The following is a 24,168-nucleotide window of genomic DNA, read 5'->3' on the forward strand; positions in this document are numbered from 1 at the left end:
TGGAAAGAGAGCGAAAATGGCTTTCTCTTCTACCACAGGCTACCAGCAAAATTTCTGCAGGTAAAAATGGCAGAACTGATTTTCGACTTTTGTTTGACGATTATTTCACAATGAAAAAGAAAACAGAAGAAAAAGTCGAACGCTGACAAAACTAAATTAAAGACTGTGAAATAAAAGACGAAAATTGATTTTTTTATGTTTCTTTTCGACATTGCTGCCAGACCTACCATTTTTCCGTTCTTTTACTTTTCTGGTAAAAATGTTCATATGAGAGCAATTTTGACACTTTTCTCTTATACCACCCTTACCATTAAAAAAAGGAAAGGAACAAAGCTTTTAAGTCAAAAGTCAAAGCATACGAACAAAGCACACATTGAGCCGCGTAGAGATGCGGTAACTCTGCGCGGCTGAATGTGTGCTTAAACACTTGGCCTGTTCCCGTACTTTATAAAGTGGTAAAAGTCGTAAAAGTTGTAAAACTCGTAAACGATTTTCATATAAATTTTGTGTACGGGAACGCAAAATGTGTAAAAGTAGTAAAAATTGTAAAAACCTTTTAGTTCTGGAACAGAGCTACTATTTTCGTATGCTTTGACTTTTGACTTAAAGCCGGAATTTCCGATCGAAAACGACTCGGCAAATTTCCCATGAGGAGCCATGGACCTAGGCTTTAATTTTGACTTGTACTTTTGTGAGTAAACAATTATTAAAGTTAAAAAGACCAGTGCTGAATATCTTAAACGCTGTTAATACAAATGCTGAAACCGATGCCTACAAATATGCAATTTTTCAAACTTAGAAGCAAATTTATCCCAATATTTGCAGCAATTCACTGGTTCAACACAATTTTAGCTCTATACGGACCTTTTTAGAACCAGTTGTCAACACAAAAATCTCCACGGATGTTTACGAATCGCAATGGAGAAAGTTATCATTCGTAAATTGGAGATGGTATTAAATATGCTTTCTGTTCCAACAAGTAATTCTTAAGTAGAAAGAATCTTCTATATTGAACCATATTCAGAAATAAAATGCAGTACGAGTTACTATAATAAATAATCAATTTTCTAACAACTCCATTTGTTGTAGAAATTTTGACCCACCTAAAAAATGTTACAACTCATTCATTATAAAAATTTATATAAATCCAATGAGACTAATGATTCTGAATCACTTGAAAGTGAAGTTTTCAATATCGTTAATTTAATTAATATATAAGTGTATAGAATACTTTCCAATTTTAATGATATGAATTACAATAGAAAAATAAAACTACTTTTGATTTTTTCGTAATTATTTGTTAAAAAATGTTTGGGGATTTTTTTGAGGAAATTCAATAAAATCTGGGGAATTTTGGGGAAAAGTTTTGGACAAGTTGGGGAAAAGAGGCTAAAAAATACTGGCAACGCTGGCCGGAAGAACATGCAACTTATAGTACACTGGGGTTTTTTGACGGGTTAACCCACTTCGAGAGTATTTATTTGACGTTTGCGCTATGGAATTGACATTTGAAATCTAAACCCACTGGGTTAATCCGGTTAAGTGTAACCGGGGTATTCATCAATTAAGCTAGAAATCCTCTTATGTGACGAGGCCTTTACGCTTCGTCCCCGTCATGGCATGGCTAGGTAGTGGAATCGCCCCAGGGGCTTAATTCTGTTTCTATAAAATTGTGAAATGAAAACTTCTATAAAGGAAAAAAACTGTCAAATGAAAAAAATTATAAAGGAAATATTTTTCATTTCAAATTTTCATAGAACAAGAATCCAGCCCCAGCTGTTCGAATATGAAATGTCAAATCCCTTTATAAAAAAAATATTTTTGTTGTAATTTCCCCAACAACATAAAGAAAATTTTTACATAACGTATACAAAATTTTACGATGCCACTGCCTGGGTAATTGTGCCATGGTCCCCGTACAACTTTAATGTCATGGTAGAACAAGAAAAGGTAGCAGCAATACCCAGCTGACTGAACTGGGCTGTAGTGTTAGTGTCAAATTCCATACGACATTTTATATATTTATTTCTATGTTCGATGTATATTAGGGACATATATTTTTTGAAGAAAAAAATTATTCATCTGAAATAAAAACAATTTCCCATAAAGACTCCTTCATATCATTGACATGTAACCTCCTCCAGGTCCGAACGACATGTCGCACACTAAAACACCACTTATAAAGGCGGTACAATATTTGTTAATATGTGTGGTATTTTGTTAAACTTGAAAATAATAAAGCCCTAATAAACATGTATTTCTTGTTTTCAAAAACAAAAGATTGAAACAGCTTCTCTTTTTTCAATGAATTACGAGCGAACCCAAACATTTTTGCAAGAATTCTACTTCCTGCGTGATATTGTGCATTTAGTGGAATGATATGGAAACATTCAAACTGAAAATCTAACGAGTTTTCATTTATGTTTTTCAAAATATTCAATCAAATGTGAAAAATTATTAGTTTTTTAAATTCCAATAATTTATAGACATTTCCTTATTTTGTTTACATTTATATTTGACACTAACGTTCCAAACAAAAACAAATTCCTTTGTGGTTGTTTTTCGAGTTGTATTTGTTGTAGTATTAACTTTACCTTGTATTTGTTATACCATGCTTTAATGTTAAAAATATTTCATAAATTTGTTACCCCTGAAAAAATAATGGTCAGCTAGGGCTCAATTCTGATTCTATGAAAATGTGAAGTGAAAAATGTTATAAAGGAAATAAATGTCAAATGAAAAATATTATAAAGGAAATATTTTACATTTCAAATTTTCATAGAACAAGAATCCAGACCCTGGGTGACAAACGACAAATGTATGTATGTTTTTGTAAATCAAGGTTGTATTTTAAGACAAATTTTCTTGAGTAAATGCCTAGTTATTTCAAAGCAAAATATACAGTTTTAAATAACATGTCAAACTATTGTAAAACCATTAAAGCGCTCTACATAATAGTTCCGCAGTGGAACGCGTCATGCGTTGAAAACAACAATCACTGAAATGTTATGGCTATATTACACCATGTGCTTTTTCACATGTATGACATCAGCTGGTCTGTATATTAGTATAGCCAGAGTGACAATATACGTGTGAAAAAGCATATGGTGTAATATAACCATTAGAAAAAAAAATTTTTAGCAAAGTCCCAATTTACATTAGGCGGGTTTACTTGCGGCAATTGTCAGTTTGTGGGTGAGAGAGAGTGTTGAGAGGCAAAGGGTTACCATATACCTCACCTCTCTCTCCATTAAACTGACAATTGCCGCAAGTAAACTCGACTAATGTAAATTGGGACATATGAAATTTTTTTTAGACATTTGCCATCCGTTACAATTTAAGGTATAGAGTAAACAATATTTTAAGCTATTTGGCAGCTCTGCCAATTCTGCTGTCAAAAAATGTAAACTTTCGGCGTACTCGTAGTTTCTTTTCCAATTATTCCTATAAATAATTAAATAATTTGTAATTGGAAGCCTCTAACCAACAAAAATGGCTTCATCATCAAATGTTAATGGCAATTTAATGGACGAATTCGAAGAAGCATTTCAAAATTGCCTACTCTCGCTAACAAAATTGGAAGCAAACACGGGAACCAACAAGGAGGAAGTTGAATTGGAAGTACAGAAAACAACAAACCGCTTCATTGATGTTGCCCGACAAATGGAAGCATTCTTTTTGCAAAAACGTTTTCTCGTTTCCACATTAAAACCCGATCAATTGATTAAAGATGAAAATCAATATTTACGCATTGAAATACAACGCAAGGAAGCTTTACTAAACAAACATTATAGTCGTTTAGAGGAGTGGAAGAGTTGTTTATCAGATATACAACAAAATCCTGCCATGCTTAATCGCCCTGGTCCAGGTGGAGCGGGCACAGGCTTGGAATCTGCGGGATCAGGATTAGCTGGACCGGGAGCCAGTACAGCAGCAGCGGCGGCGGCAGCAGCTGCCGCAATGGGAGGACCACAACAACAACAGCAACGTATGATGCCAAACATGCCTGGTAGTAGCGCTGGTACAATGGCAGGCCAAATGGGTCAAGGTCAAGCACAGCAACATTTACAAAATCAGAAAATGTTACAGGCCCAACAAATGCAACAGTTGCGCATGGTCAGCTAGGGCTCAATTCTGATTCTATGAAAATGTGAAGTGAAAAATGTTATAAAGGAAATAAATGTCAAATGAAAAATATTATAAAGGAAATATTTTACATTTCAAATTTTCATAGAACAAGAATCCAGACCCTGGGTGACAAACGACAAATGTATGTATGTTTTTGTAAATCAAGGTTGTATTTTAAGACAAATTTTCTTGAGTAAATGCCTAGTTATTTCAAAGCAAAATATACAGTTTTAAATAACATGTCAAACTATTGTAAAACCATTAAAGCGCTCTACATAATAGTTCCGCAGTGGAACGCGTCATGCGTTGAAAACAACAATCACTGAAATGTTATGGCTATATTACACCATGTGCTTTTTCACATGTATGACATCAGCTGGTCTGTATATTAGTATAGCCAGAGTGACAATATACGTGTGAAAAAGCATATGGTGTAATATAACCATTAGAAAAAAAAATTTTTAGCAAAGTCCCAATTTACATTAGGCGGGTTTACTTGCGGCAATTGTCAGTTTGTGGGTGAGAGAGAGTGTTGAGAGGCAAAGGGTTACCATATACCTCACCTCTCTCTCCATTAAACTGACAATTGCCGCAAGTAAACTCGACTAATGTAAATTGGGACATATGAAATTTTTTTTAGACATTTGCCATCCGTTACAATTTAAGGTATAGAGTAAACAATATTTTAAGCTATTTGGCAGCTCTGCCAATTCTGCTGTCAAAAAATGTAAACTTTCGGCGTACTCGTAGTTTCTTTTCCAATTATTCCTATAAATAATTAAATAATTTGTAATTGGAAGCCTCTAACCAACAAAAATGGCTTCATCATCAAATGTTAATGGCAATTTAATGGACGAATTCGAAGAAGCATTTCAAAATTGCCTACTCTCGCTAACAAAATTGGAAGCAAACACGGGAACCAACAAGGAGGAAGTTGAATTGGAAGTACAGAAAACAACAAACCGCTTCATTGATGTTGCCCGACAAATGGAAGCATTCTTTTTGCAAAAACGTTTTCTCGTTTCCACATTAAAACCCGATCAATTGATTAAAGATGAAAATCAATATTTACGCATTGAAATACAACGCAAGGAAGCTTTACTAAACAAACATTATAGTCGTTTAGAGGAGTGGAAGAGTTGTTTATCAGATATACAACAAAATCCTGCCATGCTTAATCGCCCTGGTCCAGGTGGAGCGGGCACAGGCTTGGAATCTGCGGGATCAGGATTAGCTGGACCGGGAGCCAGTACAGCAGCAGCGGCGGCGGCAGCAGCTGCCGCAATGGGAGGACCACAACAACAACAGCAACGTATGATGCCAAACATGCCTGGTAGTAGCGCTGGTACAATGGCAGGCCAAATGGGTCAAGGTCAAGCACAGCAACATTTACAAAATCAGAAAATGTTACAGGCCCAACAAATGCAACAGTTGCGCATGATGGGAAAGCTACCCAAGTGATTGATTATAACTATGTATCTAATGAATATTTAATAAAATTTAAGTTTAAGAATTTTTATTTTCACCAAAAGATAAATTGTGATTTGTTTTTAAGTCGTTGGAAGACATGTTGGTTATTACAATTACTGAAATTGAATTTATAAGGATCTGCGGTATTGCTGAATGTTAGAAGTGGATTAGGATCGATCAACATACCACCAAAGCTGATTACGCCAAAATGTATATTATTGAGGGAGCCAATACTTGCGGGAAATCTCCCGATGGATTTGGCATAATTCTGGTTTAAGGTCGCCTCATTGACTGTTAAGAAAAGAAAAACGATGTGTCCCATGCGAAGAACATAGGGGCCAACTTCCGTATTGTCAGTTGCTTTGTATTTGTGCATGAAACTAGGGGTTCTTAAATCGATTTACCCACTACTGCAATTTCATAAAATTACTCTAGTATGGAACTCGATTTAAGAACCCCTAGTTTCATGCACTAATACAAAGCAACTGACAATACGGAAATCAGCCAAGGCGTGTTTTAAATAGAGTTTCAACAATCATCCTGTAATTAGAATTGGCAATCATTATTTGCGTTATAATTCCAGCTCTGAATGTTAAATTTGTTTGAAGATATATTTAATTGTAAACCTATAGGAATTCAAAAATTTGTTATCGTATTTGTGAATTAGGATCGAGTCGACGGCATATTCATTATTGCATTTCAATGCTTCATTCAAAATGCACTGTTTTAGATTGTCAATTGTATTTCCTTTCACGTCTCGTATAACATATCTATTTGTCTGAACTTTCTAGGCGCTCGTAAAATAAATCATTGGCTTGTTTGTGGTTGCTTCGGCCGGTACTCAAAATAAATTTGTAAATTAAAATAACGTTTATTTTAGAATGTTTATAGATTTGTTTTTAACATTAGGAAAATACTTTTCATGCTGCAATACTTGAGAGCCTTTTCTAAGAATATGAAAAAATACGCAATATTTCTTAAATGGAAACAGTCGTTTTAAATCTAGCTTAAAAACTACATATCCATTAAACTTCTTATACATTATATTCACATTGCAGTTCAACAGTGTAATGATGGATGAACTATGAAGACACTTTTGCATGCTTTCGCAAATGACGATTGAGACTGAATTTTAGGCCAAATTCTTTATGGCATATATCACAAATAAATTTTGACTTTGATGGTGAATTCTCCTGTTGCTCTTGTTGTTGTTCTTGCTGATGTTGTTGACAATGTATACGCAATTGTTCGATGGTGAAGAATGTTTGTGGACATTTGGCACAGGCAAATGTATTCGATTGAAGATGATCGTTTTCAGATTCATTAAACGATGAACTGTATTCTAAATCTTCTTGAGATTCGTCATCAATTGTGGTTTCAGTTTGGCTATGGTAAACTTCATGGTCTTCGTCTTCTTCAGTGTATTTGGAAAATCTTGAAGCATTTGTGTCATCTTCTTCTCGCTCTGTCTCTTGCTCCGGCTCATGTTCTTCTTGTTCTCCTTGAGCTATATTATCATAATCTTGGTTATATTGCGAATTATCATTTGTTGGCACATTTACATTATCATCGTCATCATAGTCTTCAAATTTAGTTATGTTATGTTCCTCCTCTTCAATATCTATTTCTTGTTTAATTGCTGGCAGTGGTTGCAGTTGGAACTTGGAACGATGCTCCTGTTTTGCATGTTCAATTAAGTCACTTTGCTCGGTAAACGTTTGATCACAATGGGCACACAATAATTCCACGTGTAATATTTCATCATCATCGCCATTTTCCTCGCCGTTGGATGCCTCGGAATAATGCTGTTGTAGCGTGTCATGGTTTTCTGGGTTTGTTGTTTCATTAGTGTCCTCCTCCTGGGCATGAACTTGCCAAATATGAGTCTCCTTTTCTTCATTGCTTGGAAATGCTGAAAAACAAATGTTTATCATTAGTGAAATTGTGGAATTGCAATCTAGCTTGTTACTTACATTCTTTACAGTATTCACACGAAATTTTGTTCAAGATTTCATGTTGGCGTAAGTGGCTTTTCATCTTTTTTTAGCTCTATACGGACCTTTTTAGAACCAGTTGTCAACACAAAAATCTCCACGGATGTTTACGAATCGCAATGGAGAAAGTTATCATTCGTAAATTGGAGATGGTATTAAATATGCTTTCTGTTCCAACAAGTAATTCTTAAGTAGAAAGAATCTTCTATATTGAACCATATTCAGAAATAAAATGCAGTACGAGTTACTATAATAAATAATCAATTTTCTAACAACTCCATTTGTTGTAGAAATTTTGACCCACCTAAAAAATGTTACAACTCATTCATTATAAAAATTTATATAAATCCAATGAGACTAATGATTCTGAATCACTTGAAAGTGAAGTTTTCAATATCGTTAATTTAATTAATATATAAGTGTATAGAATACTTTCCAATTTTAATGATATGAATTACAATAGAAAAATAAAACTACTTTTGATTTTTTCGTAATTATTTGTTAAAAAATGTTTGGGGATTTTTTTGAGGAAATTCAATAAAATCTGGGGAATTTTGGGGAAAAGTTTTGGACAAGTTGGGGAAAAGAGGCTAAAAAATACTGGCAACGCTGGCCGGAAGAACATGCAACTTATAGTACACTGGGGTTTTTTGACGGGTTAACCCACTTCGAGAGTATTTATTTGACGTTTGCGCTATGGAATTGACATTTGAAATCTAAACCCACTGGGTTAATCCGGTTAAGTGTAACCGGGGTATTCATCAATTAAGCTAGAAATCCTCTTATGTGACGAGGCCTTTACGCTTCGTCCCCGTCATGGCATGGCTAGGTAGTGGAATCGCCCCAGGGGCTTAATTCTGTTTCTATAAAATTGTGAAATGAAAACTTCTATAAAGGAAAAAAACTGTCAAATGAAAAAAATTATAAAGGAAATATTTTTCATTTCAAATTTTCATAGAACAAGAATCCAGCCCCAGCTGTTCGAATATGAAATGTCAAATCCCTTTATAAAAAAAATATTTTTGTTGTAATTTCCCCAACAACATAAAGAAAATTTTTACATAACGTATACAAAATTTTACGATGCCACTGCCTGGGTAATTGTGCCATGGTCCCCGTACAACTTTAATGTCATGGTAGAACAAGAAAAGGTAGCAGCAATACCCAGCTGACTGAACTGGGCTGTAGTGTTAGTGTCAAATTCCATACGACATTTTATATATTTATTTCTATGTTCGATGTATATTAGGGACATATATTTTTTGAAGAAAAAAATTATTCATCTGAAATAAAAACAATTTCCCATAAAGACTCCTTCATATCATTGACATGTAACCTCCTCCAGGTCCGAACGACATGTCGCACACTAAAACACCACTTATAAAGGCGGTACAATATTTGTTAATATGTGTGGTATTTTGTTAAACTTGAAAATAATAAAGCCCTAATAAACATGTATTTCTTGTTTTCAAAAACAAAAGATTGAAACAGCTTCTCTTTTTTCAATGAATTACGAGCGAACCCAAACATTTTTGCAAGAATTCTACTTCCTGCGTGATATTGTGCATTTAGTGGAATGATATGGAAACATTCAAACTGAAAATCTAACGAGTTTTCATTTATGTTTTTCAAAATATTCAATCAAATGTGAAAAATTATTAGTTTTTTAAATTCCAATAATTTATAGACATTTCCTTATTTTGTTTACATTTATATTTGACACTAACGTTCCAAACAAAAACAAATTCCTTTGTGGTTGTTTTTCGAGTTGTATTTGTTGTAGTATTAACTTTACCTTGTATTTGTTATACCATGCTTTAATGTTAAAAATATTTCATAAATTTGTTACCCCTGAAAAAATAATGGTCAGCTAGGGCTCAATTCTGATTCTATGAAAATGTGAAGTGAAAAATGTTATAAAGGAAATAAATGTCAAATGAAAAATATTATAAAGGAAATATTTTACATTTCAAATTTTCATAGAACAAGAATCCAGACCCTGGGTGACAAACGACAAATGTATGTATGTTTTTGTAAATCAAGGTTGTATTTTAAGACAAATTTTCTTGAGTAAATGCCTAGTTATTTCAAAGCAAAATATACAGTTTTAAATAACATGTCAAACTATTGTAAAACCATTAAAGCGCTCTACATAATAGTTCCGCAGTGGAACGCGTCATGCGTTGAAAACAACAATCACTGAAATGTTATGGCTATATTACACCATGTGCTTTTTCACATGTATGACATCAGCTGGTCTGTATATTAGTATAGCCAGAGTGACAATATACGTGTGAAAAAGCATATGGTGTAATATAACCATTAGAAAAAAAAATTTTTAGCAAAGTCCCAATTTACATTAGGCGGGTTTACTTGCGGCAATTGTCAGTTTGTGGGTGAGAGAGAGTGTTGAGAGGCAAAGGGTTACCATATACCTCACCTCTCTCTCCATTAAACTGACAATTGCCGCAAGTAAACTCGCCTAATGTAAATTGGGACATATGAAATTTTTTTTAGACATTTGCCATCCGTTACAATTTAAGGTATAGAGTAAACAATATTTTAAGCTATTTGGCAGCTCTGCCAATTCTGCTGTCAAAAAATGTAAACTTTCGGCGTACTCGTAGTTTCTTTTCCAATTATTCCTATAAATAATTAAATAATTTGTAATTGGAAGCCTCTAACCAACAAAAATGGCTTCATCATCAAATGTTAATGGCAATTTAATGGACGAATTCGAAGAAGCATTTCAAAATTGCCTACTCTCGCTAACAAAATTGGAAGCAAACACGGGAACCAACAAGGAGGAAGTTGAATTGGAAGTACAGAAAACAACAAACCGCTTCATTGATGTTGCCCGACAAATGGAAGCATTCTTTTTGCAAAAACGTTTTCTCGTTTCCACATTAAAACCCGATCAATTGATTAAAGATGAAAATCAATATTTACGCATTGAAATACAACGCAAGGAAGCTTTACTAAACAAACATTATAGTCGTTTAGAGGAGTGGAAGAGTTGTTTATCAGATATACAACAAAATCCTGCCATGCTTAATCGCCCTGGTCCAGGTGGAGCGGGCACAGGCTTGGAATCTGCGGGATCAGGATTAGCTGGACCGGGAGCCAGTACAGCAGCAGCGGCGGCGGCAGCAGCTGCCGCAATGGGAGGACCACAACAACAACAGCAACGTATGATGCCAAACATGCCTGGTAGTAGCGCTGGTACAATGGCAGGCCAAATGGGTCAAGGTCAAGCACAGCAACATTTACAAAATCAGAAAATGTTACAGGCCCAACAAATGCAACAGTTGCGCATGATGGGAAAGCTACCCAAGTGATTGATTATAACTATGTATCTAATGAATATTTAATAAAATTTAAGTTTAAGAATTTTTATTTTCACCAAAAGATAAATTGTGATTTGTTTTTAAGTCGTTGGAAGACATGTTGGTTATTACAATTACTGAAATTGAATTTATAAGGATCTGCGGTATTGCTGAATGTTAGAAGTGGATTAGGATCGATCAACATACCACCAAAGCTGATTACGCCAAAATGTATATTATTGAGGGAGCCAATACTTGCGGGAAATCTCCCGATGGATTTGGCATAATTCTGGTTTAAGGTCGCCTCATTGACTGTTAAGAAAAGAAAAACGATGTGTCCCATGCGAAGAACATAGGGGCCAACTTCCGTATTGTCAGTTGCTTTGTATTTGTGCATGAAACTAGGGGTTCTTAAATCGATTTACCCACTACTGCAATTTCATAAAATTACTCTAGTATGGAACTCGATTTAAGAACCCCTAGTTTCATGCACTAATACAAAGCAACTGACAATACGGAAATCAGCCAAGGCGTGTTTTAAATAGAGTTTCAACAATCATCCTGTAATTAGAATTGGCAATCATTATTTGCGTTATAATTCCAGCTCTGAATGTTAAATTTGTTTGAAGATATATTTAATTGTAAACCTATAGGAATTCAAAAATTTGTTATCGTATTTGTGAATTAGGATCGAGTCGACGGCATATTCATTATTGCATTTCAATGCTTCATTCAAAATGCACTGTTTTAGATTGTCAATTGTATTTCCTTTCACGTCTCGTATAACATATCTATTTGTCTGAACTTTCTAGGCGCTCGTAAAATAAATCATTGGCTTGTTTGTGGTTGCTTCGGCCGGTACTCAAAATAAATTTGTAAATTAAAATAACGTTTATTTTAGAATGTTTATAGATTTGTTTTTAACATTAGGAAAATACTTTTCATGCTGCAATACTTGAGAGCCTTTTCTAAGAATATGAAAAAATACGCAATATTTCTTAAATGGAAACAGTCGTTTTAAATCTAGCTTAAAAACTACATATCCATTAAACTTCTTATACATTATATTCACATTGCAGTTCAACAGTGTAATGATGGATGAACTATGAAGACACTTTTGCATGCTTTCGCAAATGACGATTGAGACTGAATTTTAGGCCAAATTCTTTATGGCATATATCACAAATAAATTTTGACTTTGATGGTGAATTCTCCTGTTGCTCTTGTTGTTGTTCTTGCTGATGTTGTTGACAATGTATACGCAATTGTTCGATGGTGAAGAATGTTTGTGGACATTTGGCACAGGCAAATGTATTCGATTGAAGATGATCGTTTTCAGATTCATTAAACGATGAACTGTATTCTAAATCTTCTTGAGATTCGTCATCAATTGTGGTTTCAGTTTGGCTATGGTAAACTTCATGGTCTTCGTCTTCTTCAGTGTATTTGGAAAATCTTGAAGCATTTGTGTCATCTTCTTCTCGCTCTGTCTCTTGCTCCGGCTCATGTTCTTCTTGTTCTCCTTGAGCTATATTATCATAATCTTGGTTATATTGCGAATTATCATTTGTTGGCACATTTACATTATCATCGTCATCATAGTCTTCAAATTTAGTTATGTTATGTTCCTCCTCTTCAATATCTATTTCTTGTTTAATTGCTGGCAGTGGTTGCAGTTGGAACTTGGAACGATGCTCCTGTTTTGCATGTTCAATTAAGTCACTTTGCTCGGTAAACGTTTGATCACAATGGGCACACAATAATTCCACGTGTAATATTTCATCATCATCGCCATTTTCCTCGCCGTTGGATGCCTCGGAATAATGCTGTTGTAGCGTGTCATGGTTTTCTGGGTTTGTTGTTTCATTAGTGTCCTCCTCCTGGGCATGAACTTGCCAAATATGAGTCTCCTTTTCTTCATTGCTTGGAAATGCTGAAAAACAAATGTTTATCATTAGTGAAATTGTGGAATTGCAATCTAGCTTGTTACTTACATTCTTTACAGTATTCACACGAAATTTTGTTCAAGATTTCATGTTGGCGTAAGTGGCTTTTCATCTTTTTCCCCAATACGCCTAGAAAATAACGAATAATATATATTAACAAATAAAAAACATTAAGTTCGGCCGGGCCGAGCTTTTTATATCCTGCGCCATAGAATATTCTGAACTAAAATAGAATAATTAGTTTCCTGTTAGGAACAATGTGAACGACTTTTTTTGGAGGATTTTCGGAATCTCTAAGAACTTCAAATGTTAAATTTCAGCTAGTTAGGTTAAAAATTTTAGCGAAAAGTCCTCAAAATAGGAAAATTGGGAGTACTGTTATATCCGGACTACTCCAAAACAAGGACCTATATTGACGATTTTGGTGGAGAAGTTCCTGAATCTCTGAGAACTTCAAATATCAAATTACATATAGTTCGGTCAAAAAAATTAGCTAAAATCCACAAAATTCCTTAAATCGGGAGGTACCGTTATATGGGGGCTATACCAAAACGTCTATCTTGGTATTTTTTTTTATCCTCCATACTGTGGGTGGTGGAGGGTATAAATATAATTCCTCCTTGTCTTGAAGGAATTTCTTGTTTTCCTAGATATAAGGCTCTGAATATATTAAAAAATGAATAGCTTCCAAAGGGAAATGTTGTAGATGTCTAAAAACACGGGTAGTATTTTGATATCTACAATAAAATTCTGATTTAAAGAACATTTTGTATTAAAACCTAAAAAATAAAATTAAAGTGACTCTCTAATGTTATCTTATTTCAAAGGAAGCTACAAATCTCGATCAGTATATGTCTATGTATACTTACCTTTTCCGCATATTTTGCAATTGATTTTCATATGTACCGCTCTGCGATGTTCTTTAAGGGCTGCACGAGAATTGCACACAAATCCACACTGAGGACATTTGACATGTTTATTTAGGGTGTGCCATTTTAGATGGAATTTAAAACGTGATGTTGTGGAATTTTTAAAAACTTTACCACAAATATGACATTCAATATCGCGAACTTCATGGATACGTTGTAAATGTTGTTTGTGCTCGTCTTGATTGGGTGATAAATGTTGACATAGTTTGCACTCAACGGGTGCAGTAATCGACAGATTTTCCATCGCTTGGATTGATTCAGGTGTATGAGACGAAGCATAAACTATGGGAGCGACTTCACCTTCTGGTACATCTTCTTGGGAAGATTCAATTGCGTGAGATTGTGCATAACCCTCAGTTAATCTAGATTCCTTAGTCGCACGGAAATTGTCAGTTATTCTTTCACATGGAACTTGGGCTTCTTCAATAAGTTCCTCTTTAATGGGCACATGAGGAACTTTAAATGGTGTTATATTAGCATCATTTTCACCATCACTAAAATCATCGATATATATGAAATTACATTCGGGTGCTTCGTCGTCCGGATCCATAACTTCAGTCTTTATTTTAATATTTGCCAGATTCTTTTCACGCATATTATAGAATATACGCAATTGGGCCTGTGTTTCAGTACAGGCAGAACGGAATTTAAAGATTTTAAGGAATTCATGTAAACACGTATTGCACACGTATTGAGGTAGGCCATCATGTTCACTTATCTATAAAAGAGATTGCGTTATATTTTTTAATACCTTCCAAATAATTTGTTTACTTTACATCAAGTTTCCACTGGGCAAGCTCCAGACGTATTTGCATCATCTCAGGATACTCAATTGGTGATTGAAAAAGTGGCTTTAAATAGTTGGTTGTGGTCATATAATAAACACCACATGTCCGACATGCCTCAATAGCATCAATTGATTCACTTTCAATATCCATTTCTAAACGAATTGTATCCTTTTTGTGTGAAAATATATTGGTCAACACCTTGAGTTCATCACCGAAAATGCCAAGTAAATTATGTATGTTTTATGTACTCACAGTGTTGCCACATCTCATAGTAATTCCCTATACTAAAGCTATTGTCATGTGCGATGACCCCTAATAAATAACAAACCCATTTCTCTTCGTTAACAAATGATGAAAATAGACACATATTCAATAAAAATGTTAAGAAAATCAAAATATTATTTAAAAAATAGTTTCTTCACGTTACCTACGAATATATTTTACTCACGTTAACACCTGTTGCCTTGAAGAGGAGGAGAGTCAAGTGCTATTTTTTTGTTTACCATCATTTTTGTGTTATTTGTTTTGCTCTTCTGTTTGTTGTTCTCGGTTTGTTGTTTTGCTTATTAGCTCGTCTTTACAGCTGTTTCAATGTGTGGTGCTTTTGTTGTCTTACCTAGTTGTGACTATAATGAAGACGTGCGACACAGTAATTTTTAAACGCTGTCAATTTGAGAAATAATATGTGAAATAATATAGAAATAGTATGGGACAATCTGCTTTACCACAACAATATACAGTTAAATATTTCTATATTCTTTGGTAGAGTGGAAATGTGCAGTAATTTGATCTTCCTTTTTTCATATCCTCACCGAATCGTTAATGTTTGTCTTCAAGAGGTATGTACATATATCAATTTTATTTTGCTTATGAAAGTAATTTTCACTTTGTAGATGAATTGAGAAATTTTTCTATGCAGATTTTATCAAAAAACATAAAATATGTAAGTAAAAAAATACTTGTTTCACTTTGAGCAGATTTTATTCTCATGTCAGCACTTGTTGCCTTGAGGAAGAGGAATTCAAGTATTCAAGTGCATATTTTTGTTTACCATCATTTTGTGTTATTTGTTTTGCTCCTCTGTTTGTTGTTGTCGGTTTTTGTTTTGCTTATTAGCTCGTGTTTACAGCTGTTTCAATGTGTGGTGCTTTTGTTGTCTTACCTAGTTGTGACTATAATGAAGACGTGCGACACAGCAATTTTTAAACGCTGTCAATTTGAGAAATAATACATTTTTTCTTACGTATGAGACAATCCTCGTTACCACAAAAATATACTGTGAAATATTTCTATATTCTTTGTGAGAGTGGAAATGTGCAGTAATTTGATCTTCCTTTTTTCATATCCTCGCCGAATCGTTGATGTTTGCCTTCAAGAGGTATGTACATACGTATGACAGTGTTTAGACATTCAAACTGGAAAGAAAATTTTTCTTCTCAATTATTTTAATATTTCCTTGTTGTTTAGACACGGAAACCATGTTTGTGTCAATTTTATAATTTTTCTTATTCTTCATCACACTCATTTTCTCATTGCGCTGTTCAAAAACAAAGCCAAGGCAAAATTGTAATGAAAAGTAAAAATGGACGTGTGTGATAAACAATTAATTATTAAAGGAACCCTTGAATTGCATTTTAATTTTGATATTTCCACTTATTTCGAATTGTTTTTGCTTAAAAAAAATAGTTTTTCCTCCAAATGGGGTTTTTCAATTGTCTCCGCTGTTGTTTGTTTCTCGACAGAGAAAATAAAATGAAAGAAAATGTAAAAACAAATCTGCAGCCAACTTCAGGTTGTATACGAAGAAAAACGAAATAAAACAGAATTTGCCAGTACTGCCTCTCTACTCCCTCGCCCATAAACTCAATTTTCTTTCCCATCAACTTTCCCTGTATAAACAGGGACTATCAGCCAGTTTCTGTATGTCGAAAGAAGAATGTGTGCGAATGAAAGACGCCCGAACGTTAGTTTTCGAAATAATTTTACCTTTGCTTTTGCTTCAAAACAAAAAAACAAATTTGAAAAACACACAAGAGTTTGGACGTGTTTCTTTCGCACACATTCTTCTTTCGACATACAGAAACAGGCTGTAAGTATATCAATTTTCTTTTACTTATAAAAAGTAATTTTCATTTTGTGGGTGAATTGAGAATTTTTTTATGCAGATTTTATCAAAAAACATAAAATAGAGGAATTCAAGTGCATTTTTGTGTTATTTGTTTTGTTCATCTGTTTGTAGTTGTCGGTTTTTGTTTTGCTTTTTATTTCATGTCTATTGCTGTTTTAATGTGCGGTGCTTTTGTTGCTTTAAATAGTTGCGCCTTAAATGAAGGCGTAGACGCTGTTAATTTGTGAATAAATACTTGGTCTGTTCCTTTACTTTTGAAAATGGTAAAACTGGCAGAAGTAGCAAAAGTTGTAATCTGCTTCCATATGAATTGTATGGTGTCTGAAGTAAAGGAACGCTTTTCGAGTAAAAAGTTGTAAAACTTGTAGATTCTTGCACGTAAAGGAACAGGGCTACTGTTACGGAATTAGATTTAACTAATCTCCGTGTAGACGTTGTTTTATTTCCCAGTACGATTTGTACCAAATAAAACAGGGTTCGTTTCAGATTACGTTTCTACAATGTTTGTAGTTGTCGGTTTTTGTTTTGCTTTTTATTTCATGTCTATTGGTGTTTTAATGTGCGTTGCTTTTGTTGCTTTAAATAGTTGCGCCTTAAATGAAGGCGTAGACGCTGTTAATTTGTGAATAAATACTGTTACGGAATTAGATTTAACTAATCTCCGTGTAGACGTTGTTTTATTTCCCAGTACGATTTGTAACAACTAAAAGGGGGTTCGTTTCAGATTACGTTTCTACAATGCTTTATTTACTTTATTACACTTATTCGGAACCGACTTTAATTACTAAGCACACAGCTTATCTCTAGTTAGCACGCAGCTCTTCTTTAACCAACTGTTCAGTTCAACGCTTAAAACAAAACTAACTCGCCGTTGCTGATTCCACCTGTATTTATCCCAAAATCTCCCTGTTCGAGAGTTATCATCTGGTAACACCTCGAATCTGTGCAACGAACACACAGACGCACATTCGCACTAATGGGTACTTTACACGATATGTTTTTTACATATGGGTTGTCACTTTGCATATACATTTTGTATTTAAAAAGTGACAACCCATATGTAAAAAACATATCGTGCCCATAAGCGAACAACCATACTCACATACATGGGCGAAGATCAATACAAGGGGACAAGCACACTAATGACGTAATTACAATAACAAACAAATGCCAGAAATACAAGAGTAGCAAACTAAACGATAATTACATGATTATGGCAAAACAAACAAAAGCACATTAATAAAAGGTAAAGTAAGAACTAGAATGATGAAGAGAATTCTACATGGTAGTTGTTGTTGCTTAAATAAAGTAACTGCGTAATAAAAACTTTACGTTAAAATTAAATTTTTTAAATAAACGGAAATTAAACTAATGGCCTGTTCCCGTACTTTATAAATTGGTAAAAGTCGTAAAAGTTGTAAAAGTCGTAAACGATTTTCATATAAATTTTGCGTACGGGAACGCAAAATGCGTAAAAGTGGTAAAAATTTTAAAAACTTTTTAGTTCTGGAACAGAGCTTAAATTAACTTAAACCTATCAGTTACATTCGTAACATTGCCTCCCGCTTAAGCCTGTTCGTCCCGAATAGGCACAGTTCCCTCTCGGTGCTATGGACATTGGTAACACTGCCTCCCGCTTAAGCCTGTTCCTCTTGACTAGACATAGTTCTCGTTTCGTAGTGGTGGCAACCGATTTTGATGTACCCTCTACGTCGTCAGCTTTGGACTTTTCTATACCTTTTGATATACCTTCTTTATTCGTGGTCACCCTCCTAAGTGACACCTGTTCTTCATCGGACTTGTCCTTCCTTGCTGTACGGCCGCTTTTTGATGGACCTTTCCTCGACGTACATCTTCGCTTTTTCCCCCTCGTTGTGGGATTTTTCGCTTTCCTACGGGCCAATTCTCGGCAACTTCCACCTTCAGCGTACGGACATCGACAGCGATCTCGCCGGATTCTGCATTTGGGCGATGCATGCTTTTCTTCCCATTGTATCCCACATTTATCGATATTTCCACATTGAACCAAGTCATCACACGGTGCTTTATGTCCAGGTTGATGTCGAAGGCAATCATGAAGTCACGCCAAGTAAAACTTCAGTCCAATTTACATATGCATATTAAATGATTTCGTTTTACGAAATCCTAGAATCAAATGAAGTGTATTTACATCTGTTTTTTTGCGTCATTTGCTTACGCACACAACCGCACATACACACTTATACAATAACACAAACACACGCACACAATATATTTTTTTCAGAAAAATAGGAATTTCACAACACAAATGAGTATCAAATAACTTAAATTAATTCCAAAAACCAAAAAAAAAAATAATTTTTGCAAGTTTTTTAACCATTTATTTTCACTTTTGTCATCGTTTGAGTATTTTTGTTTTTCTACAACACACACAAACAAACAAAGACATCATAAAACAGTTGCATTTTTTGGTAGTTTATGACGAAAAAGCAGGGTTGCGTATAAAAGTATGGTGTTTTCGTGCGTTGTTTAGAATAAATGACGTAGCTATCGTCATTTATTTTTGTATGGTAAATGACGCAAAATGTTGCCTGTTTTAGCAAATAAATGACGAAACAGCTCTAAATGACGAAAAAGTTGCTAATGTAAATTGGACATTCGTCCACAATATCGGCCATTATAAAATCGAAATTTACCGATTTTCTACCCATGCTCAGCCTATGGGAGGCCTTTCCATGTACTGTTGCAGTCTCGCCTGTGACCTTCCGCAATTTGACTCCATTTAATGGCAATACCTTCCCTTTTACCAAATCCGGTCTAATAATGGACTTTGTTGCACCTGTGTCCAATGTCAAGGTACGCAATACACCATTGATGAAGCCTTTAACCGTCAAGCTGTGATTCTCCTGCTGGACTATGGCAATAGAGATTGTGGGACCATCGTTTTCATCATCTGCCAGCGGCGTCTCGTGATTGCCAGAACTTACTTTATCTCCTGATGTCTCATTTTTCAGATTTTTGGCCAATGTTGGTCTTCGCTTTTCGAAGGAGATGAGGCGGATCTGGTTCTTGGTCGTTAGGTTAGGTTAGGTGCATCTTTCATTAGTTCGACAACGGTATGGGGATTGTTGTCCTCAACTTCCAGCCTCCGCACATTGCAAGCCTGAGGTTTCACCGTTGTCTCTTGCTTATGTCCGCCACCGTACTTAAGTTGGAGAGCAGCAATTAGATCTCCATATTTGCTTCTTGAAGCGGCGGGAATATTCTGTTATACGTCAGCAGCACCGCCCTTCAATGGCATAAGTAGTCGTACCGCCTTGTCGTTGTCGTTCCACGAATTTCTCAATGCCACCGTCTCAAATTGTAATTTGAAGACATCAAACGATGTAGATCCGTCGAATTCAGGAGGCTTGATTTTCAGAGTGTTATCAATTGGTCTGTTCCAGAACTGCAAGAATTCACTAATTTTTACTATTTTTTCCGATAACATAAAGGAAAAAATGCTATCGTAGTAAAAAATAGTAGCTTTTTGCAGGTTCTTGAACAGAGCAAATAACTCGCACTGGTCTTCCTTTGATTTCCAGTTCCGACATTTTCTTTTCCAGATTCACAAACTTCTCGTCCAGAAATTGTCTATCCAATTTCTTTAAATGATTTTCCACAACCTCCAATCGCTTCTCAATAACTTGCGTAATATTCTCAAGTCTTTCGCTGATTTTTCTAAAATTTGCCTCTAATTCTTCCAATTTTTGTGAATTTTAGTCCAACTGTTCCATCACCCATTTGAAGTTTTCATCTATTACAATAGATTCCTCTTCCATTCTCTTATTAACCCAGATATGCCCATTGCTTGATGGTGATCATTTTAAAAGTATTTTGTAATGTACCCGGGAAGTATGACCTCTATTGGTTACCAAGGTGACAATGGCATTTGACTATTTTGGCTCCGGCTTAAGCTCTAGCGGCGAGGAGGTGCACTTGGGCACATACAAAAAAAATATATATCAATTTATAAGAAAACCAGGAAAAGACTTGTTGTTGTATCGAATTTGGTTGTTGTTGTTGTTGCTGGTACCCCTAGGTGGAATTTGGGTACCCTCTGCCCTCCCTATGGGTTCCTAACATGAACCCCCTAATGGGCCTCATGACTATGAAGACCCCCAAACGTAGATTATGACTGCCCAGTTACCTTTACATTACCTTATTATTATTTTCTCCAAATTAATTCATATTTTGATCGTTTTCCTTATATACAAGATTCATCACTACATTTATTCATGTACGTATAAAATAATTCAGGTTAAGGCTTATGATTACTTAAGGCTATTATGCTTAAGTCTAGTAATACTTTAATTCCATTTTTTTCTGTTTAAGTGGATTGAAGAAGTAATATTATGAAATAATATTACCAATGTAAAAAATGATAAACTATGAGGTTCTAAAAAGGTTAAGGATACACTCTCTGGTGATCTCCCTATTATTGTACGTCTCCACGCACAATATAGAATTTACTTTAAAGCCAAAATAAATACCTCAACCTATCGAGCTCGAATGGGTATTGGGGTTTGTCCATGGGAAGCCATGGATTTATATATGAATTTGGAAAAATCAATTAAATAGGGGTATCGCTGAGGTGCATCGTACAAGATTAAAAAAAATTATAATTTCGTATCGATGGAAAGATTCAATATTTTGGTATTATCAACAATAAAAAAAAATTAACAATATATCTGATCAACAATTAACACCTTTCTGAACATATATAAAAAAAATCCGTATATAAATGCATCCACGAGGGTATAATCAACAATTAACGGTATAATTAAACACATGCACAATTATAAGTATGTTAATAATTACACTCGGGTGTATAAATGAAATTATTCATTAACTTTTCTCTATATTCAAATCTGTTACTCGATCGATATACATATATATAAATATATATACATATATTCAGAAAGAAGGTGTGACTGATCTATAGGTTATGATATTGGGCAATAATTGTACTTAATAATTACGATGAGATCCAATATAAAATACCAGATAATTATATTCATACAGATGGATAGTATGTGACCGCAATTATTGAATGTTGATTCTAATATAACACACTTTAAAATCCATACGTGTTTAATTTAAACATACAAAATTTGTTATACGTAAATGCGTTTGATTATAATTCCGTGAACCAAATTATAACCAAGCTTATCTCAGTTCTTAGTAAAATCACATGAAAGATTCAATATGCTCAATCAAAGCCAAACTGTTTATGTATAAATGTGTTTGATTATAATTCCGTGAAGAAAATTATAACCAAACTAAAAAAAATCACATAAAACATTCAATAATTCGATTGCTGCACTGCGGCTTCACTTAGGTCTTCAATTCAATCACGGTTCTACTTACAGTACATCCAGAGAATTTAGGCTATGTTATGATGGTGATGATGAACTATGATTGTGATAATGATGGGTATGATGATGAAAAATACTTAATGTCCAGTCTATGGGTGATGATGATCTGTGCTATTGCTGTTAAATGGGCTTTTGGCATGAGGTGATGAATGATGGCTGCGACTAAAGTTGATATGAATTGGATTCTCATCTAGATTCAATTGTGCACTGCAGTGTATGGTCCACGTGGTGGTTAAATTTTCTGGAAAAACGGTCACTAATTGTTCTGAACATCTGCCTCCGATATTGCGGGCATCAAAATTCAAATCCTTTTGGAAAACTTGAGGTGTTTTGCGCCATAAAGGGGCCGGCATGAAAGCTCGAAATGTTTATATGAATGACGCCTCAGCGTTATGGCTGATTGGGGTGCAAAAGTTTATTGTTGGGTCTGGTGGAATGAATTGATGATATGGCTTTTAGGTTATCTCGGCTGGATTTGATGAGATTGATTTATGATGGTTGAGTATGAAAAATGGTGATGATGGAGTGACTATTGGTTGGTATAACTGGGCTATCTTGTATGGTTACTGTGGATGTTGTTATGTGGCTATTGGTAAAGTACAGTATTGTGGAGTTTACTGTACTTCAAGGCATGTCGGTTTTTTGCAAACATCAAGAGGTAGCAAACGGTGTTATTGTTCGCTTTTAATTAATTTGTTTAAGCCGCATAACCTCAATGCCTGAAGCTGCTGTGGTATTGTACCCGGGCTATGGTTGAATGAAATGTAGGTACAGCCGCACAAGCAACATGCGGTTAGCATGTGCTATCCGCTACCAAAAACACCATTCTTTTGTTGATAAAATCCAACAAGAATCCACTAGGGTTTCAAGAAAATTCCAATAAGATATCACAGGGGCACGTTTCTGGTGATTTGCTACTTTGCTGGTTTATTCCAGCAAAATATATTTCAATTTTTCTTTGCCCGGCACAATTTTACTTCACGATTATGAGGAGATGTTTTCGCTTTGCTAATTTTTTTGCAATGACGCTGGAAATGCATGTCAGAATTTTTGATGGCTGCAAATTTACGCCATTTGCAAATGATGTTGCCACATCGATAAAAACACAAAAACGAAATGTCAAAAATTGCCTACGTGGCAGGCGAATGCCCACAATGCGAAAGCGTTCGTACGCCGACGCTCGGCATATATGAAGTGTTATGGCAGGTTTACATTTACGAAATTGAGTGGATTTCATAAATGTAAACCGCATTATGCTAGGTTAACATAACAAACCCGAACATGTTGGCATAGGCCAGCCGAAGCCATACTGATTCGGGAAGTTAACCGAAGTGTGTAGAAGTGGGGAAGAACTACGACCCTGAGACAACAATAAAAAAAAAACATGATAAAAGCCGGGCAATCATTTAGTTGGCACCATATGTTGAAGGTCTTTCGAGTGATAGACCCCTATCTTCCGTCCTTGTAGATCTTCTATTTCGTAAAGTGAGTTTCCTACCTTTCTGGCAACCCTACACTTGACAAACTTATGACAGAGCTTTGAATTAAGATGGCGCGATGCGTCACTCAAAATGAAGTTCCGTCTAAGTATTTCCTGTCCTGGCTGAAAGTTAACCTCGCGTGTCCGTGTATTATAACGAGCCGCTGACTTCTCGTACGAATCGTGAAGTTTTTCCTTAATCGAAGTTTTAATTAAATCGTGAACGTTGTGTTTCGGTAGAATTTCGACCGATCCATCTTCCAAAGTGCCTAGTTTTTTTGCTAAAGCATACGCGCTACCGTGTGTGATCATGTGTGTTCCGAAGAGTGAAAAATATGGAGAACATCCTATGGATGTATGGATTGTGGACCGAAGTGAACATTCAATAGCTGATAAATATCGGTCCCAATCTTTCTGATCTTCGGACACATACGTTCTAATCGCCGCGATAATTGTTCGGTTGACTCTCTCCGATGCATTCGCCTGTGGAGAATATAACGCGTTTCGGATTTGAGTGCAACCATAGCGATCTAGAAAGGAAGTGAATTCGGACGAAATAAACTGTTTCCCGTTGTCCGAGTGA

At 35.1% G+C, this 24,168-nt stretch overlaps 4 protein-coding genes across 4 annotated transcripts; 3 read left to right on the forward strand and 1 right to left on the reverse strand.

Annotated features, from left to right (window-relative positions):
- Positions 1-3,492: 3,492 nt before the first annotated feature.
- On the forward strand, positions 3,493-4,349 carry LOC141390632 (mediator of RNA polymerase II transcription subunit 28-like). Its single transcript, XM_073963579.1, has one exon. It carries the CDS (start codon positions 3,493-3,495, stop codon positions 4,123-4,125), a length of 633 nt encoding a protein of 210 aa, XP_073819680.1. The 3' UTR covers positions 4,126-4,349.
- A 103-nt stretch (positions 4,350-4,452) lies between these two features.
- Positions 4,453-5,665, forward strand: LOC141390631 (mediator of RNA polymerase II transcription subunit 28-like). Its single transcript, XM_073963577.1, has one exon. It carries the CDS (start codon positions 4,945-4,947, stop codon positions 5,587-5,589), a length of 645 nt encoding a protein of 214 aa, XP_073819678.1. The 5' UTR covers positions 4,453-4,944; the 3' UTR covers positions 5,590-5,665.
- Positions 5,666-6,544: 879 nt separating this feature from the next.
- Positions 6,545-14,867, reverse strand: E(var)3-9 (Enhancer of variegation 3-9). The gene is made up of 7 exons (XM_073964094.1): positions 14,570-14,867; positions 13,734-14,511; positions 12,913-12,993; positions 12,023-12,851; positions 11,051-11,133; positions 10,626-10,799; positions 6,545-7,510 (listed from the first exon to the last, which is right to left on the reverse strand). The coding sequence occupies exons 1-7, from the start codon at positions 14,729-14,731 to the stop codon at positions 6,681-6,683; spliced, it is 2,937 nt and encodes a 978-aa protein (XP_073820195.1). The 5' UTR covers positions 14,732-14,867; the 3' UTR covers positions 6,545-6,680.
- On the forward strand, positions 10,162-11,006 carry LOC141402027 (mediator of RNA polymerase II transcription subunit 28-like). The gene has a single exon (XM_073982648.1). The coding sequence runs from the start codon at positions 10,286-10,288 to the stop codon at positions 10,928-10,930; it is 645 nt and encodes a 214-aa protein (XP_073838749.1). The 5' UTR covers positions 10,162-10,285; the 3' UTR covers positions 10,931-11,006.
- Positions 14,868-24,168: the final 9,301 nt, after the last annotated feature.

This window comes from Musca autumnalis, unplaced genomic scaffold (genome assembly GCF_047663935.1).
Source record: "Musca autumnalis isolate F117 unplaced genomic scaffold, ASM4766393v1 scaffold_1, whole genome shotgun sequence".
Lineage (NCBI taxonomy): Eukaryota > Metazoa > Arthropoda > Insecta > Diptera > Muscidae > Musca > Musca autumnalis.